Genomic DNA, 20,264 nt, shown 5'->3' with positions numbered 1-20,264 from the left:
ACTCAGGGTTGATTTCCTTTAGAATTGATAGGTTTGTTTTCCTTGCAATCCAGGGGACGCTCATGAACAAATGTAAACTGCTTATTTTAGAGTACAGTAAGTGAGTCTTACAGCCACTGACTAGACCTAGCTGTCTTAACAGTAGCAGCAGCAACAAGGGTTCTCCTTCTGGCATTATCTTGGAGAAATAGACGGGCCGTTCAGCACATATTACCTCTTCGTTCACCATAGCACTGATCTGTACACTTTACCATATCAGGAATCAAGGCAAGAAAATATGGAGTGTATTTTAATAAAATGCTGTTGAATATTAGTTCTCTGAATATATTCTTCAATTAACATTTTAAAGAAATATAATTAAAGGAACGTTGACATTTTCAAGATCACAGGAATAATAGGAGCCTCGTGGCACAGTGGTTAAACCGCTGTACTGCAGCCAAAACTGTGCTCACGACCCGGGGTTCAATCCCAGGTAGCCGGCTCAAGGTTCACTCAGCCTTCTATCCTTCCGAGGTCGGTAAAATGAGTACCCAGCTCACTGGGGGGGAGGGCAATGTGTAGCCTGCATAATTAACTTGTAAACCGCCCAGAGAGTGCTTGAAGCACTAGGGGCGGTATATAAGCAGTACGCTTTATAATCAGGTCGAAACATGGATGTTTACCAGCATATACTTCTGGACAATTTGCTTTCATCTGCTAATTGAGCAATGACTTTTGAAGATGAATCTTCCAATTTATATTTCTTTAAAATTGCCAAATATCCTGAAAAAATTAGCTGCATCTTGTATTAAATTTCCATTCTCCTTCATAGTTTTACATATGTTTCTGGGATTGCTTTTGTTTAGAAACAGAGTAAAGGTATCCATAGTTGATTGTGCAAATCCTTTTCTTTTTTGCAGAGTAATTGTTTCTACCCTGTTTCCCCTAAAATAAGATCTAACCTGAAAATAAGCCCTAGTATGATTTTGCATGATGCTCATAATATAAGGCCTATCCCAAAAATAAGCCCTAGTTAAGTGAAACCCCGCCCTCCACCATTGTGCAGCAACCAGAAGAAGATGACATGACTGTATTTGAATAAATGTAGATTGTTGTACATGAAAAAAAAAACATCCTCTGAAAATAAGCCCTAATGTGTTTTTGGAGCAAAAATTAATATAAGACCCTGTCTTATTTTCAGGGAAACAGGGTAGTATTGTAATATTGTAAAAACTCATTTAACCTAACAGAAATCCACAAGACAATCTATGTGCAACCGGATTATTCATTTCTATGTGTTTTCTAGGTCTCCTTCCTGGAATTTTAAATATCTGTTGCCTATCATCACGTTCCAAGCTTGGAAGAAATCTCATCCATGCTCTCTTGTCCATCATAGTTCCCTCTACTAACCTCTTTGGCAGAGCATGCCTTTTGTTCACTTTATTGTTTTCATCATTTTGCTAAAGCAATCCATGCTGTATCATTTATATCCACATGGAAGTAAATTGTAATCGCCAACCATGAATTGTAGGAAGCAGTACTGCAAACTATGCATTTATAGAGCTTGGAACGTTATGTTTATAAAAGTAATTATAAACAAAACAAAGAAACCTAGCACAAAATTTCTGAAATGAATCTCTCCCAAAACACTGTTTTAGGAGTAATAAACACAGAACTCATTGCTTGCATTCAAATATTATAATTATATTACTAGTCACTGCATTTTAAAAAAACATGCTGTTACACCCTAATTTTCCCAAAAAGTAATATTTTGCAGCTGGTCATCTTTGGGTATATTTTTGTAATATATATAAAATAAATATATATAAAATAACAAATAAAAAAGAGTATATTTTGGTAATAATGTTGCCAGAGTAAACGTGGGGACAGAGCTAGCATCTGGTTTGTAAGGATATAATCCCCATTGTTGTTTGAACGTTGTGTAACTCATTGTGTGTCAATGGTTGCTTGAAAGTGTGGGGTTGTCTGTAAGCAAATATAGCCTGCCACCAGGTGCTTGGGAGAGTGAAGTATTCTTGTCAAGCATGTATTTGAAATCATTTGTGATGTGTGTGAGTGGTCTCAACTGTGGACTGAAAGTGAGAACTTTCAGTGTTTGGTTGTTTTCTTTTCTGCTTCTGTCATGCAGTAGGTTACTTCTGAGATGGTCATCTTGCCCAGTTAATTTATTTTTTAACATTGTATAGGTATTGTAGTCTGAGAAATGCAATTTGTAGATGTTTGGATTTGGAGTCTTTATCTTGTGGATCTGAGAGCTTGGCTGCAAATGATAGATTTAGTGATGTGTTCAGGATGGAAGCTGGAGGTGTTCAGTTAGGTATATCAATCAGTGGGTTTTCAAAACAGTGTAGTGCTAAGATGTTCATGTTGTAGCTTCACAGTGGTGTCAAGAAAATGTACCTGTTGTGTGGATTGGTTCGGGTTCAGGTTAATGTTCAAATGAACATAGAATAATTTTGACTTTTTCATATGGGTACCTTAATGTTTGTGTAATATAGTTGTGGTAATCCTCAAAAGTAACTTTTTCTACTTCCAAGGTGTTTCTGCATCTGAGCAGAATGAAGGTTTCTGCAGAGTGCTTTTTGCCTATCAAACTCATACATACATTTAATATCCTTTCCTTAAAATAAGGTGTGCATGGAACTATGCATGTAATATCAAATCAGTGTTTACTGGACTGTTACATGGCATGAAGATAAATTACATCATCTTCAGACTTTAGATTAGTATAGTGATAGAAACCCCAAAATCTCTTAGATTGATGTTTAATATTTCCAGTAATGTGACAGGCTTTGTCAGAGTTTCTTAAGCATGGAACTTGGTATTCATTTTGTATATTGGAAATCTCGTATATAACTGTAATCCACAAGGGAAGGTTGGATAAGAAAGTACTGTGTGCAGAAGCTGTGACTATGACTTCCATAATCCCCTAGATTCCTATTGACTGTGGAATCCGTATTACTGGATTAATTAGAATATGATAACAGATCTCACAGAGCTCTGTGAAGATGTTAGAGAGCACCGTAAATTTCATTTAAAATTCTTAACATATGCAAGCGCAGTGGGCAACTAAACCACCACCCAAAAGGAGGGAATGTAGTGCCAGAAAAGAGGATGCAGATTTCTACATGTTAATTTGCATGTATAGATGCAGGTGTGCGGAGACAATGACTAATATTTAAATAGAATAATAATGTCACTATACATGACCAGGTGATGTGTTGAGTCTGTTATCCAGATGCTAGCTGTCGATTAATGACTTCTGTGTCCCACTTTCTGGTTATATTTCTTTACCTGTACAGTCATGTGAAAAAGAAAGTGCACCCTCTGAATCCTATGGTTTTACGTATCAGGACAACAAATGTTATCTGGTTATTAGCAGGTCTGAAAATTAGGTAAATGCAACCTCAGATGAACAACAACACGTGAAATATTACAATGTGTCATGATTTAATTTACAAAAATTAAGGCAGAATGGAGAAGCCATGGGTGAAAAACTGCATATAAGTTAAATAAGCCAGGGGACAATATAGAGCCTTGTCATACTCCATTCCCCAATTTTGAACCAATCAGTTGTTCCATATCCAGTTCTAACTGTTGCTTCCTGTCCCACGTATAGATTTCTCAGGAGATAGATAAGGTGGTCAGGCACTCCCATTTCTTTAAGAACTTGCCATAGTTTGCTGTGGTCCACACAGTCAAAGGCTTTTGCATAGTCAATGAAGCACAAATAGATATTTTTCTGGAATTCTATGGCTTTTTCCATAATCCAGCGCATGTGGAACACCCTCCCCACTGAAATTCGGCTGGCACCCTCGCTGGGCATTTTCAAAAGCCAGCTGAAAACTTGGCTATTTAAGCAGGCCTTCCCTTCAGTCAATTAAGTCATTCTTATTTTTCTTCTTTTATTCTTGCCATCTTGGGACTCTTTGCTTTAAATTAACTGTTAAAATCGTAAATTTATATTACATTTTATATCATCTTGTTTTTAATGTAAAACTGTATATCTTAAATTGTTTTTATCCTCTAAATTGTGAGCCGCCCAGACTAGACTATGTCTAGATGGGCGGCATATAAATGCAATAAATAAATAAATAAATAATAAATAAATAAATAAATGTTAGCAAATTGGTCTCTAGTTTCTCTGCCCCTTTGGAATCCAGCTTGTACTTCTGGGAGTTCTCGGTCCACATACTGCTGAAGCCTACCTTGGAGGATTTTGAGCATAACCTTGCTAGCGTGGGAAATGAGTGCAATTGTACGGTAGTTGGAGCATTCTTTGGCACTGCCCTTCTTTGGGATTGGGATGTGGGCTGATCTTTTCCAGTCCTCGGGCAACGGTTGAGTTTTCCAAACTTGCTGGCATATTGAATGTAGCACTTTAACAGCATCATCTTTTAAGGTTTTAAATAGTTCAACTGGAATGCCATCACCTCCACCGGCCTTGTTGTTAACCGTGCTTTCTAAGGCCCACTTGACTTCGCTCTCCAGGATGTCTGGCTCAGGTTCAGCAACTACACTGTCTGGGTTGTCCGGGATATCCAAATCTTTCTGATATAATTCCTCTGTGTATTCTTGCCATCTCTTCTTGATGTCTTCTGCTTCTGTGAGGTCCCTCCCATTTTTGTCCTTTATCATGTCCATCTTTGTACAAAATGTTCCTCTAATATCTCAAATTTTCCTGAACAGATCTCTGGTTTTTCCTTTTCTGTTATTTTCATCTATTTCTTTGCATTGTTCATTTAAGAAGGCCCTCTTGTCTCTCCTTTCTATTCTTTGGAAGTCTGTATTCAATTTTCTGTAACTTTCCCTATCTCCCTTGCATTTTGTTTCCCTTCTCCTCTCTGCTATTCGTAAGGCCTCATTAGACAGCCACTTTGCTTTCTTGCATTTCCTTTTCTTTGGGATGGTTTTTGTTGTTGCCTCCTGTACAATGTTACGAGCCTCTATCCAAAGTTCTTCAGACACTCCGTCCACCAGCAGGACAGTATTACATGATAATCCTCATCCTTTTGACAGCTTCCAGTGTATTCAATTCTGTATTATCACCAGTTTATGGTTTTTGAATAATGTTATCATTTTCTCAATGAGTTTTTTTTTCTTCTTTTTTCTCTTTGGCTTTGGCAAGTTGCATAGACCCCTGTGATAGCATTTTTAGTGTTGAGAAATTGTGGTGCATGGTTGAGAATAGAGGTTGTTTGAGTTCACAGCGGGGCCGAGATCTGAACTGGTGACTCAGTTCCTAAGTCACTGTTACATTAGCTCTCAGCTGTGCTCTCACTATGATCACTTTTTTTACCTTTCATGTTCATTAATGCTTAAGAAAATATGTACTGTATGTGCTTTTTAATATTTTGTTGGATACAATATGTCAGTGTTATAACAATGTGCCCATACCAGCTGTATGTCTACAGATGTATCTGCGAAACTTCATAAGAGCTATTTTCATATGGCGCAGTTCCGTATGAGGAGCACCCTCCTGGGCCAGTATCAGTAGAATGTGGAAGAGAAAGCAAAGTCAGTATTCATATGAAAGTTACAGACAGATGGGATTATATCCTATGATACTTCATCTTTCTTTGAATGCCTCTGACTTCAGAGGAAGTGAATGGCAGCAAGGGTGATGGCCATCAGACTACTTTCTTCAGTCAGATTTCAGTTCCAGATTAAGATTGTTTTTAAATTCATCATGTTGTTTTCTCCTTTTGTGTTATTGGTTTTGCTGACTTCTGCATTATTAATTCCCCTTGATTGTACCTAATTTGTTTGTGCTGTGGTTTTTCTATATAATACTTAGGTCATTTTTATAACTGTGCATCACTCTGGAGACTTTCAGTAGAAAAGTGACACATAAATTCTAAAAATAAAATTATGCACTATTTGCATAACCCTGTAGGGAGAAATGCTAAGATTCAAAGAATATGTGTTTTGTGATTATTGTAAAATGAAGTGCTGTAAAGTATCTTTTGAAAAGGTTTCAAATAAGCTGCAAGTGATGTTGTCATGGAAGAAATTTATTGCAAATCAGTCCATGTAATCCATTCTGCTTTTCATGGTTTACCAGCTCTCAAACAAATTTAGAATGGAATTATACTGCCATAGTCACTTGAACTACTCATGCACAATAATTTGAGGATTATAATCTTTTTATTTTTAGCAGGAATCAATGTACATTGTCATGTACAATTCCATTTTTAATATATAGAACATCATTGAACAATAACAAATGGTTTCCATTTTATTTTGTGTCATTTAATAGGGAGATTTTGTTTTCCCTTTTGGTTGCATGAGTCTTATTAGTACAGCTTGTTGTCATGCTAACTGGCCAAAAAGCATATAGATTTTCAACCACTGTAAGATGAAGTGATAGTTAACAGGTTATTTAAGAATTTTGTTATTTAAGCTTTTGTTGCTGTTACGTCTTGTGAAATGTGTGTTACACATGAAAGTACAGTGGTGCCTTACTTGACGACATTAATTCGTTCCAGCGAAATTGCTGTAGAGCAAAAACGTCATGGGTGTTTTTAAAAGCCAGTTAAAAACTTGGTTATTCAAGCAGGCCTTCCCTCCAGTCAATTAAGTCTTTCTCATTTTTTCTTTTCTTTGCTATTCCATCTTGGTAATCCTCTCTTTAAATTAATTGTTTTAAATTGAAATTGTAATTGTAATTTTATGATTTTATATATTTTTATACTGTTCTGTTTTATTTTGTAAGCCGCCCCGAGTAGACATGGTATAGAGGGGCGGGGTAAAAATCAAATAAATAAATAAATAAATAAATAAACAAAATTAAAGAAAACCATTGAAACGCATTGAAAACCATTCAGTGCGTTCCAATGGGCTGGATACCTGCTCGTCCAGTGAAGATCCTCCATACGGTGGCCATTTTCGATGCCTGTAAAGCAAGGAATCTGTCCTAGAAAACAGTGGGGGGGCATTTTCTTCAGCTGGTGGCCATTTTGAACCCCAACGATCAGCTGTTTGCTGATCGTCGTAAAGCGAAAATCAGTTCCCGAAGCAGGGAACCGATCCTTGCACAGCGAAAAAACCCATTTAAAACATAGTTTTGCAATCGCAAAAGCGATTGCAAAAATGTAAACGTAAAGCGGATTCGTCGTAGAGTGGGGTAATCGTCCAGCGGGGCATGATTGTAGTTTTAAAGATATATTTCTTGATTTAGTTCAGCATTTTTCCTCTTTTATATTACCATGAATTTGTGATGTTCCCTTTTTTCTCTCCTCTTTCCAGTGGGATGGAGTAGGTCCTCTCCCCGACTGTGCAGAACCACCAAAAGGAATCCAGATGCTGTGGCACCCATCCATAGTCAAACCCTACCTCACACTTCTCTCTGAGTGCTCAAATCCAGATACATTGGAAGGGGCAGCAGGTGCACTACAGAATCTGGCTGCAGGTAGCTGGAAGGTATGAAATGTGTGTCTCCATTCAGTCATACTCTAAAGAAGGTTGGCACTGCTACATTGGGCCAATTTATAAAACTTGAGCCAAAATCCAGTAGGGATGTTTCAGACTGTGATGTAACAAAGAGACATTTGTTAGAAAAGAAGTTGCCTTTTTAGCTGATTACAATATATAGCTATGTGAATTCAGTCCCTTTTTAATTATTAAATAAACTCCATTAGTGATGTACTGGTTAAAATGCTTTCTCACTTAATTCACTTTAAGTAAAACCAAGGATTTTCATTGCAGAGGCATTGTTGTATTTGGCACTAATTCATATTCTACTTAAAGAACTTCAATAAATGGGCAAGGATATATGAGAAAACATAGAATAAGGGGCCTTTTGTGAGTTTAGGGAACAGTTTGAAGCAGTCCCGTTGACTTAGTGTGTGACAAATATTGATTCTACAGAAAATCCTTCCTTAAAACATAATTAATCACACACGAAGATGCATGAGCTCAGATAATGTAACACTAACATGATTTAATACATTTGTCTCTGTATTATACCACCATGTTTTATTTATGGTATAGAGCTGTTAATTCAATGTAGTAATCTGTATGGACCAAGAAGTAGAATACATGATTTATCCTGCCAAAGCTTGCTAAAAATGGGCCATATATCAATAAGATGCATGGTTTGTCATGCCCAAGGTAAGTATATTTGACCAAACAATCACTCATTGAAATGGGAGGTCAGCAAGCAAAATCGGTAAAGCTGAGCTGCGAATGAAATAATCTGCTTACCTAGAAAACGTGTACAGAAAAAGCAGTGTCTCCCTAAGCTTCTTCATTCTGCCCTGTCAATTTACCTGAAATGTGTTTGACCCTGGAGGAGACTGTATCCAGGAGAAAAGAAAATGGTTAATCCTCCTTGCGTATCCTTTGCTTAAGAAATGTCATTATGTCTGCCACTTGCCAACTGTGCTGTCTTTTTATATAGCAGAAAAAGGAAAGGGGGGGAAAAAGGAGAACTTCTACAATAAATAGAGCATTCTTCATAATAATCAGCAAATTCCCTCTAAACAGGGAATTTGCTCCAGAGGAGGGAGTGGCTAGCAAAATGTTGTGATCTACAATGACTGTGAAATTATCATCAGGAGAGTAAAACTTGGGCATGAATTATTGTAGACAGTCTCTCTTCACCGACTCTAGTCTTGCAGTACTTCTAAAGGTATTCAGATTCAGACTTTGATGAGCCTCCCAGCAGTTGCAGCAAAGGCACCAAAATGATCAATAGGTCCTGTGGTTTCCAGATCCAAAGAAGAGCATCGCCTTGTATTAATAAAAACAGGCTGGATGCCTGCAAGAATAGGATAAAAGTATATAAATAAGGTTGACTAGAAGTAACAATAATAGCAGCAAAAGGTAGCAACGGAGTATTATATTTTATGTTATTTATTTATTATTAGACTTATTACTCTGCCCCTCTAGACAACGTCTACTTGGGGTGGCTTACATAAATAAAAGCACAACAATATGAACAATATAAAATCATCTAAAAACACAGTTTTAACACTTATTTCTAAGCAGCATATTAACAAGATGGCATAACTCAAACAAGAAAGATAGGGATCAGCTAATTGACTGGAGGGAATCCCTGCCTGAAGAGCCATGAAAACCCAGTTTTTAAATGGCTTTTAAAAACACCCAGCGAGGGTGCCAGTCGAATTTCAGTTGGAAGGCTGTTCCATAACCGAGAAGGCCCGGTTTCTTGTTTTTTCCTTCCGGGTCTCTCTCAGCGTTCGGCCCCTCAGCCATCCCTGCTGGCTATGTCAGGTGATTCGGGTAGATCTAGGTGAAAGAAGACGATCTGCCAGATATCGAGGTCCCAAACCGTTTAGGGCTTTGTACGTCACCATTAGCACTTTGAAGTCAATGCGGAAATGGATGGGCAACCAGTGCAAAGCAGCCAGAGTGGGGGAGATGTGCTGATATTTTCTCACCCCAATAAGAAGCCTGGCTGCCACATTCTGGACCACCTGAGGTTTCCGCAACATTCTCAAAGGCAACCCCACGTAGAGTGCATTACAATGGTCTAATCTTGAAATTACGAGCACATGGACTAGAGTAGTGAGGGCCTCCCCCATCAAGATTTGGTCACAGCTGGGCAATCCGCCATAGATGAAAGTAGACGGAACGGACCACAGACACCACCTGGGTTTCCATGGTAAGCGCTGGGTCCAGATGTATCTCCAAGCTGCGGACCTCGCTTTTTGCAGTAAGGATCATCCCCCCAAAAGAAAGGGAGTCACCCAAACCGCTAATGGAAGGGCCACCCTCCCTCAAGACCTCCATCTTGTCCAGGTTCAGCCTCAACCCATTCAGCTGCATCCATTGCAGTACAGTCTCCAGGCAGCGCTGGAGGGACAGAACGGCATCCACTGAGGTAGGTGAAAAGCAGATGTAGAGCTGTGTGTCATCAGCATACTGATGGCACGATGCCCCACACCCCCTGATGACCTCACCCAACGGCCTCATACAGATATTAAACAGCATTGGAGAGATGATCGACCCCTGTGGAACCCCACAATTGAGGCTCCACGGGGTTGAGACATTCTCCCCAAGCTGTACTCTCTGGGGGCGGTCCTCCAAGAAGGATCGGAGCCAGGCAAGTGCCAGGCCACCAATTCCCAACTCGTAGTAGCCGCTACTTAAGCATAATTAATGATAAGCACATGCTGTCAAGTTGATTCCAACGTATGGCCACCCCTTCCATGGTTTTTTTAAGATAATTACTCAGAAGTGATATACCATTCACTTCTTCCAAGGATACTCTGCATAGTTAATAAAGATTTAAATACCAAAGTATATGCTTGCTCACTTGCCCCCCCCCAAATAAAAACCCAGGTCTCTTCCTGTCTCCTTAATATTTTCGAAGTTTGTATAATGTTGACATTAGCCACAGTTAAGGGAGGGATATGGGGGGGGGCGGAATCACCCCTTTGTAAAAGATAGCATCTTGTGTATTCCTCTAACTAGCTCATTTCCACTATATAATGAAAACACAGCATATTTCTGGAAGCAGCCTAAGAAAGACATTTAGTGGTCATAAGTAGGTGTGGTAGCAGGGGTTAAGCATCCTGTACATCCATCCACTTAGCATTGCACTCTTCTGACATCACTGTGTCAAAACAGCTTTTGTTTTCTATGTCAGAGATATGGCAAGTGGTTGTCTCATTAAATTAAATTATACTAAGTCCATAGAGTATAAAGCCTCAATAAAGATGTTTGCAATAATCTTAGCAAGCTCCCTAATTGCTGTGGTTATTTTGAGGAGGAATGTTGCTAACGAAAAGGGACACGATGATGAACTTTCAGTTTTCAAAGCAATGCTGGATGGTTATGCCCTACAAATTCTATTATCTCAAAAGGGTGTTAAAGAATTTAGTGTAACTTCCATGCATGTCTTTGACAATTTAGCAGCCATAGGATGCAAAAGAAATAAACTTTGTTTGTCACTATTTCTTACTCTGAATTAGAGCAGGCTGTTTCCATAGGGATCTTTCTCTTTTTCATGCTGAGCAATTATTTGAACATGAATGTCAGGCTGATTTATGGAGTAACTGAATGATTACGTTTATTGGCAAAAATCTCATTTTTAAAAATGTCCACAAAAGTCCTTTACCTTTACCTGTTTGTGTGTTATCCTTCAGCAGGCTTACAGATTCTGAAAATGCAGAGCTGATTCTCAGTGGCTTTAGGCAAACAGAAAGAGTAAACAGGATACACGAGGGTGAATTTGTTTCTCAGTTTCTGGGAAAGAATGCAGAAGCTTTGTAACAGTGTTTCAGAGCACATGTTCCTATAATGCAGATAACACAGATAAATGCTCAGTCATTCAGTCAGTTTATTGTTACAGTTCTTAGACCATTCATACAGCAAAAATAAATTGACAAATTTCCAAAATTCCAAATACTTCATCAAAACATTTGGCATTAAAATACAATTTAATATCTAATTAGCATAGAGTTTCCAAGATCTGAGCACTGCCATATGGAATTGGGCTTCTTGGTAAGTGATCTTGTGGGGTCTATATCAGAAAGAAGATAGATACCACAGATAATTGCTCAAAAATACATCCAGAGATTTTTCATCTAATTTGTATATCTTCCCATAAGATTCATGGCATGAAGGCACAGAAAAGATCATCATTTCAGTAATAGCCATAGTTTCTAGTCATTTCTTGTCCAGGCTCAGCCTCAACCCATTCAGCTGCATCCATTGCAGTACAGTCTCCAGGCAGCGCTGAAGGGACAGATCTCCAGGTGATTGGAAACTGTTGCTTAGTTTATGGAAATCATGATCATCATCATGTTAGGACTGCAGAGCTGAAAGGGACCCTATGGATCATCAAGTCCATCCCCTTGTCAACGAGGCACAGTGGGGAATTGAACTCCCAACATTGGGCTCCACGGCCAAATACCTAACCCACTGAGCTATCCAGCCATTTTACACATTTATTCTACACATTATTTGTTCTATGCATTTTGGATGAATGCAGAGAACTACTTACATATGCCCAAAGATAATTTCTGGCAGTCCTCTTTTTGGAGCAGTTCAATATCCCATCAAAAAGTATATTTAAAATTCTTCTCATTTCCAAAAACAACTTACCATGTAAAATGCTGTCTGCTGAGCGTGGAAACACTGACCCCAAGTCTAAATGGCTGCAGACACCAAAAACAGAATTTGTTATACAGTATAGTTCTCTGGATCCTTGACATTGTGTTGCAGGTTTCTTAGAGTTGTAGTTCTAAGAGCTTCTTCATACATTGTGTGAGTGTGTGTGTGTGTGTGTGTGTTCCTCATTTTTACATCAAATTGCCTTTGCCTTTTAATGTGTGTGCTCAGGATAATACAATTTCCTTTTGTTTCCCCATTGGCCATTTAGATGCCTCCAGAAACTCCAAAGCAGGATATGAATGCTACATCACTTTCTTGCCCAAGATCAAGAGCAACTGGTATTAGAGGCATATTGACTCTGATACTAGAGATAATGGCCAAAATCCTCTTGCATAACTATGCAAATGGATACTTTTTGGAAGCAGATTGTCTCATGTTAAGAAATTGTTGTAGACATTAGTAGTTGCACACTGAGTCACACTATTTTGTACGCAACTCATAATGTCTATAGTAATTTCTTAACTTGGAGGAACTCACTTCTAAGAATTATGCCATTTCTGTAAAACTGGTGTGACTAGATTTTGACCAATAATCTAATCACAGATAGTTTTATCCTCTAATAACCTTTCCAAATCGTTCAAGCTGGCATCCATTGCTGCATCTTGTGGCAGTGAACTCCATGGTTGAAGAATGTGCTTTGTGTTCTTATTTGTCTGGAATTTCCTACAATTTCACTTAATTAGATAACCCCAGTTTCTAAGATTATGAGAAATTAATAAAATAATAATCAACAATATCCATATCATACACTTATTTTGTACACTTTTATCATACTGCCCTCCTGGCCTTTGCTATTAAGCTAAAAACATTGTACTGTAACCTTTTCTTATGGGGAAGTGTTATAGTTACTTTCACCTGTAAGACACCGTGAAAGGATTTGTGTTTCATTTTGACTGAGAGAATTTTCAGTGGGTTTTTGAAAACTGGAACACAGAGGGCTTTTCCTTAATATCAGTTTTTTGAAAAGTGGTCTAAATCCTATTTTTTCATCTTCATACCTGTTGCAGATTTTTTTTTCACTTTATGGGTAAGGTGGAAAGCAGAGGGGAGAGAAGAGGTTCAGAGACTAAAATATGAATCCGGACGTGTCTGGTTCAACTCTTGCCTCTTCCTTTAAAAAAAAGAATTTTCTCAATCTCAGCCAAGTAATTCAAGGGTAATAAAGCTAAAGTATAGGATTGTTACAGGATTACAGAAAAGTAATGTAGTCAAATCACATTAAACATATAAAAAGCTGTATCAATGTTAGGTATTATTGTTGTTATCATAAATCAGAGCTTGCAAGCAAAAATGGCACCGCCATAGTGCCAATTTCCCTGCTCTAATTTGGTCACAATAGTGGTTGGTGTGATTGTGAAAAGTAACTATGGGTGAAATCCAACAGTGTCTCCACTGCTCCACTTTTTCATTCTCTCATATGTATTTCTTTATAGTGGTCGGTATATATCCGGGCTGCTGTGCGGAAAGAAAAAGGCCTGCCAATATTGGTAGAGCTCCTTCGAATAGACAATGACCGAGTAGTGTGTGCGGTTGCAACAGCTTTACGAAATATGGCCTTAGATGTCCGAAACAAGGAGCTGATAGGTAGGTACTTATATTTTACTTTATTGTATTCAAGGGAAAAATTTTCCTTTTGCATCAACATGCTATAAAGCAAATGTAAATGCATGTAGTTCTTAAATGCTCTGAAATAGCTTAAATGTTCTCCAATACCTTTCAGAAATTGTCATGGTGTTCCAGAAATTGTTTTCTTCCGTATTCAGTTAAGCTTTAGAAGATTTTTATATGATGCTGTTTCAGTTTTTCTTTGGGCTGGCCCCATTTTTAGAATTGCCTTGTAGAACATTGATTTGGTCTGCCAGCACAACAACATCATTGCACTCTCATGCAGTAATATCGTTTGCTCTTTTTTCCCCTCTTGGTAGCTGAACAATAAGGATTGTGTAGAAAATAAAAACTGTGCTAACTTGAAGATATTTAGGGGGCAATTTTTCTGTTCAGGATTAATGTAATTATTAGGGGCAGTGGGCTATTTGTGCTATTTACCTCACACAATTCATCTTTTTCCACAGCATGCTCAAGGGTTTTCACTAACTCATTACAAGGTGGTTTCTGATTTGAATAACTGCACGCTAGAGAATGGGAGAAGTGAAAGTGGAACACTCCACCCATTGAGCTATTATGGTCTATATTTGCTGGCAAGATTACAGCCAAGAGGTCCATTTGGGTGAAATACTTAAGTTGATGAGCTAGTCCTTTGTGCTGACTTTTTTATTTGCTTTGGGGGGTATGTGATCCATTTACATTGTAAACATTCATTGTGATGATGTGATGATGTCCTGAAAGGTTCCCCATCCCACACCCACCCTTAGGGGCCCGTATTGCAATGGTTACAAAGGGTTTGGAATGAAGCTCTCACGGCCTTTAGTGTTGACCGTGCTGTTTTGCTTCTTCCTGGTGCAAGATACAGCATGAGCTCTTTTTCCTCAAAGCATTCAAGTCTTTCTCACCCAGATATAACCAATGTGGCCTCTGATCTTGAACATAACCATATGCTTGGAGGAGTCTCTACAATTCAGTGAGATTTTACACCATGTAAACATAATTCTGATCAGTATGCTAAGCTGCAAAATGTTGATCATTGTTTGTGGCATGCTGTAATTTAATACCTGTCACTGTCCTAACTGGAGATCAGGCAGTGGCTGGGCTTCAACACTGGTAGTTGACTTAGAGTTCAAAATGCTTCTCAGTTGAATCTTTAAAACAATAGTTTAAATATAAACTTTTTATTGAACTTGCTCTATTCTCACAATTCAATTTGAAAGAAGCTTACTACCACTCAGGAATTTCCCATTCAAAACCAGTGGCTGAGGAAGCTTAACGTAAGTTATATCTTTTTTAAACATCTGTGTTATTCAGTAAAAAAAAAATAAGAAAGAATTACCGTCTCAAGAAAATATAATACCTTCCAAACAGAAGAATGCCACTAAATGACAAAGTAGTTTAGCATATGGAAATTGAATAAGTCAGCAGTTGTCTTCAACTGTTAAATCCATGTAAATCACCATTAAAAATTAAGTTTGCATAGCATTATTTTGTTAAGGGATAAAAATGAAGAAACAAAAGATCCATTGCTGTTCCTTATCAGTTCCGCATCAGAGATTTAAGAAGGAGAATTTAATTCACCTCAGATATTGAATAATTTCTTGGAATAGGCAGCATTTGGCTAATGATAGAAACACAGTACTGTATTCTATGGTCCATGTTATAAAAATGCTAATTATATTGTGGATTGTTGTAAACCTATAAAAGTGGTCATGTTTGCATGTCACTTTAAAGATGAAATTCTGACATGATAGCTGCAAAGTGGTACCCATTATTTGCTGCTTCATCAGCCCCATTAAAAGAGGAGGTGAGGATATAAGGCATGCCTGAACTGCTCGTGATGAACTTGCTTTAAATGAATGCTTGTTGTTGACTTCTTAGTTCTGGCTTGTTTGGGCACCTTTAAAATGTCAACCCCTTCCTGATTTGTTTACCCACTCAGTCAAAGGGCAGCGCAAAGTGGAACAAGCAGGTTGTGTGCATTAGTGTCCTAAGTGTTCACATTGTGGACACATTACAGGAGCTACATTAATTAGCTAAGACACTTTAATAAATTGTATTGTTCTAGATTTTTCTGTTTTTCTCCTACACCTAGAACTTATGGGAATAGCTTGGGAAAGTGGGTTTTTGAGCAGTTCCCAACATTCTCCAGCTAGTTGGAGGCTGTTTGGAATGATCTTAAATATTGCTTTACCATATCTTCCTTGTAACAACAGTTTATCCATATTATTGGTAGGTTGTTTTGTGTAGGTTGAGAGCAACAGATTCCTTTAAGTGACAATGCCTGTTAGCCTCCTGAGCTATGCAGCATGTGAGAAATACCTTGACCTTGCTTAAGAAGAAATTTATAGTGTAAGAAGAAAATATGACACATATAAGCATAACATTTTCAGAGCTATATAAGAGGAAGGAATAGGGTTATAGGCCAGCCCTTACATGTTGTAACCATTGGAGATGACTGTGTGCACCTTCTCCAGTATCCTGACTGTCTTTTACCTGCTTTCACAAATGCTCACATTTCTCTCTTGACACACACTGTGTGTCTACTTTTCTTTTTAAGACCTGAGGGTCAGCCATGGTTCTGTGTCTCCCCTTGAGTAAGAATTATGATTATTGCTCTCTTTCCTGTTTTGATGTATTTCTCTAATAAATATCAGCTTTCTTATGTTCCTAAAACAAGAGGTGTAAATGTGATTTATTTCCAAAGGGGGGCCATGTGCTGTCCTAACTGGTCTGCCTTTTGGAGGCTGAATCCAAACCTTAACTCCTGCTGGCTCTGCTAACAGTAGTTCTCGGTATTCATGTCAATGTCAGTTTTGGTTCCAGATAAAATTTCCCACTGAACATGGTAGGTAGTTGAAATATCTTGGGCAAATCAATACATCTTTCCAACCCTACCCTAAAGGGCTGGTGCAAAAATAAAATGAAACTAGGATAAATAAGGAACTGCACAGTTCAGCCACCACTGTCTCTGTTCATTTATTTTTCACTAAAGCAGCACTTTCATTGAACTGGCCATAATAGTTTGCATGCACCCCCTGAATACATTTCAGGAATGAAAATCCTATCACTGTTTGCATATGGGTCACATACATTAAGATGCCTGGTTAACTGCAGCTAATTGACATGGTGCCTGGCTCCTCAACAAGTAGCCAGAGCAACTTGCACAATTTCGTCATGAATACCAGTAAGATTTTGGACAGAGTATGCTGTTTTAAAGGAATTTGTTGTACTTTTTTTACATATTGACATTAGGCTTGCAAAGCTTTGATGCAAGTGGTATTCCATACTAGTATAAACTGTAGCCAAGAACAACAGTTTTAAATGACCAATGGATTGAAAGGCACCATCCTGGAGTATAATATGATAAAATGAGTTGTTGAGCCAGCACAAATAAACCCTCTAAAGGTACTAAGTCTCTCAATGTTAAAACTATTATGCTGTGTTATACAGAGCTCGGAGGAGGGGGGAGGTCTCTCAGATGCTTTTGTGAGTCAGTAACAGGCCAGAGTACAAAGTACATCTTAAGCAAAGCCTTCAAGAGATGATGGTTCTAAGGACGGATTTCAACACTTGATCCAGTGTAGTAAAAATGCGTTCTGCTGCTGCAGGACTGAATATGTATTTGCCTTTTACCAAAGAGCTCAGCCTCTTCCTTGAGATATTGAAATTCCTCTTATTCACTTCCCCCCTGTTTAAGCATCTTTCATTCGCCAGGAATTTTCAGATAAGCTATCCTCAGCTTATAGAAACTTCAAAGCCAAGAGCGGAAAAAATGATTAGTCTGGGGGGGACAGCACCTTGGATTCACACTTCAAATGAAAAGAAGAAAAAAGGTTAAGAACTGGAGATCAGCTTAGTTATGGTGGTTTTTGTTTCTGTTTTTTTTCTCTCTCTTTTCTTTTTTCCCTTTTCTTTCTTTCTTTCTTTTTCTTTTTTTGCTTGTTTCATATTAAAATTAAACATTCCCTCTTCTATCACCCTTATTTTACTAGTATAAAATACATTTTAATGTCAAGTCAGAACCAACTACTGTACTGTCCCATCCAGGAGGTAGATTTAGAGCCTTAGACAATCATCAGTCACATATACGAGTACAGTACTTTGATTCAGATTCTTGAATTGAGAAGAGGGTTTGACCTGATGGCCTTTCAGGTCCCTTCCAACTGCATTATTCTATGGTTCTGTGTTCCTCTGTAAGAACTTTGCTGGAATCAGTTTTCTAAACTCGTGGATTATGCCTTCCATATGTTAATTATGCATTGTGGAGCATAATTACTGCTTTCCTCTCTCCTCTTCTTAGCCTTTTTTCTTCACCATATTATTTGTAATCCAATTCAGTTCTTATCATTTCCCCTTTCCTTGATCATTGTTTTGCCACCAAAACTTTAATCTTGCCTTTCACTGAAGATGCTGCAACCACTTGAACCATTTGGGTTGCTCTTTTTGTATATTATACAGGGGTAAGATACTCTTTTTGAGACAGAGTGACCAGAACTATGCACTCTGTTCCAAATAGAGCTTGATCACTTGGCACAATACAGTCCCTTCTCTTCTTACACTGTTTTATAACCTTAGAACTGCAGAGCTGGAAGATTTCCTGTGGATCCTTGAGTCCAAGGAGGCACAGTGGGAAACTGAACTCCTGAGTACTGGCTCCACAGCTAGATACCTAAACCACTGAGCTATCCAGCAATCTTGTTATAGTGCATGACATACTGCCTGACATTTCTCTCTCCACCTATGCTGAGTTGGGTGAGTTATCTATTCTAGTCCCAAGAACAACCAGTCATACACTAGGAGTGGAGGAGATGCAGTGCTGGAATTTTACAAACTGCACAGCTTTGCATTTACATTAAATTTTAGTTAACACTTTATTGCCATTTATAGCCCGTTACTTTTAGGCTCGTATATCTCAGAAGTATTAGAAGATAGTTGCCATTTACTTTATTTCAGGAGAAGGCCACGGAGCTGTTCATTATCACCTTGGGGTCCCCCCCCCCCGCAATAAATGTGGCTTTCTCACTCATCATATCTGAATCTACATAGATCATTGTTTAAAAGCGTCAGTTCCAATACAGATCCACTGTATATCTTGTTTTTTGATGTTAGAGTGCATCAGGGGCCCAATCAGCTCATGCCTGCTACATTTATTTTAAAGGGATCACATACAAAATATTCAGTCCAAATATCCAAATTTAACTTCATTATCTTTGACTGCATGTTGGTGACTCTCACCAAATTCTGAAAGGACAGTGGGGCAAGTCTTTGCTTTACAGGTGCCCTGCTGACTGTTTCTCAGACAAACTGTGTTATTTCACAGGCTTAATCTGGGTTTAATCATGTCCTCTGCCCCCCCTCCTTTTTTTTAACAGTAGTTAGGCTGACAGGTCTGTGATTTTCTACAACCCAATAGTTATGAAAAGTGGGCTTGGACCTCCCATTTCTTTCAACACTGGAATAGTGCTTATGGATCTATGTGTGTTTCTGTTCTCAAATTGTCAAGGTGGAGAAGGCAGGGCTTTACTGAGTTCTACCCATGGCAAGGTTCAAACTTTTCTTTATCCAAAAAGGAAAGTATTGGGAGCAGGGAAGTTTGTATCGCCTCAGACCTTTCAAGATCTTGAAAAAGAGGGTTATTTTCTTTCCTGATTTCCTTTTAACAGACCTTTACTAGGAAAACAACTACCAACCAACTTCAGGTCAGTTTTTTATAGAAACTTCTTACATTTGAGGAGAATCTTCTACTAATCTGGCAGCTTTAATTGATTCCATTAATCAACCCCATATTTAATTTGAATGCTACCAAAATGGAAGCTTTGGTGGGCATTTTGTAGGAGTACACAGCCTATCCGTTTCTTGCAGCAACGCCCTCTCCCCCACCCACAACTGCCATGCTTTGCATTCATTCACAGGAGAGTAGAGAAAGCAGGTTTTCATTGTGGAGCTGCTTTGCTCATAAGAATTGTACACACAGTAGGCCTGGATCAAGCCCTGAATGATTTTAATTTTAATTTATGTGATGCAGCCAAGCAGCATAAAACTGTAGTATGGTCTCTATGCACAGCTGTTTTCCCATCAAAGACAGATTCATCATGCTAATGGCCTCACACATTTCCACTGAAGCTAATTAAGAAATGTGTGATCATTTTACCATGGTCTTAACACACACAAACACACCCCACATATCTGAAGAGATTTGTCTTAAAAAGATGTTACTGCACTGAGCTTTACTTTTATCAGCTAACAGTTACATCAGTTCGGAGTGAATCTTAAATCAGTTTTTATTAAACTGATCTATTACAGGCTTTTTTCATCTTCTGTGAACCCGGAATTTGTATATGTCTAAAAGCATGTGTTTTTTTAAAAACAGCAGAAAGCTTGTACAGTATTTCTTGCCATAACATTGAGGGTGTCTGTTTATTCCAGAGATAATGCCAGTCAGTATAGAACTAGTGGTGCTACTTCATGATGTGACTTAAAGAAAAGTGACAAAAGTGGACTATAAGTGAAGA

The 20,264-nt window shown here is 38.3% G+C and overlaps 1 protein-coding gene across 17 annotated transcripts in view; it reads left to right on the top strand.

Moving 5' to 3' along the window:
- CTNND2 (catenin delta 2) overlaps positions 1–20,264 on the top strand; it is a 717,568-nt gene that overhangs the window by 616,142 nt on the left and 81,162 nt on the right. For all 17 annotated transcript variants that reach the window (XR_013544226.1, XR_012086701.2, XM_072998494.2 and 14 more), the window contains 2 exons: positions 7,249–7,422; positions 13,578–13,728. Coding sequence is in view for 15 of the 17 variants with exons in the window: in XM_072998494.2 (XP_072854595.2) it covers positions 7,249–7,422; positions 13,578–13,728 (325 nt within the window). In the remaining 2 variants the exon portion in view is untranslated. The remainder of the gene's footprint in view (positions 1–7,248; positions 7,423–13,577; positions 13,729–20,264) is intronic.

The sequence above is a fragment of the Pogona vitticeps genome, chromosome 4 (assembly GCF_051106095.1).
Source record: "Pogona vitticeps strain Pit_001003342236 chromosome 4, PviZW2.1, whole genome shotgun sequence".
NCBI classification, from domain to species: domain Eukaryota; kingdom Metazoa; phylum Chordata; class Lepidosauria; order Squamata; family Agamidae; genus Pogona; species Pogona vitticeps.
Note: the sequence above shows the minus strand (reverse complement) of the source record. Positions and strands in the feature narration are given on the sequence as shown.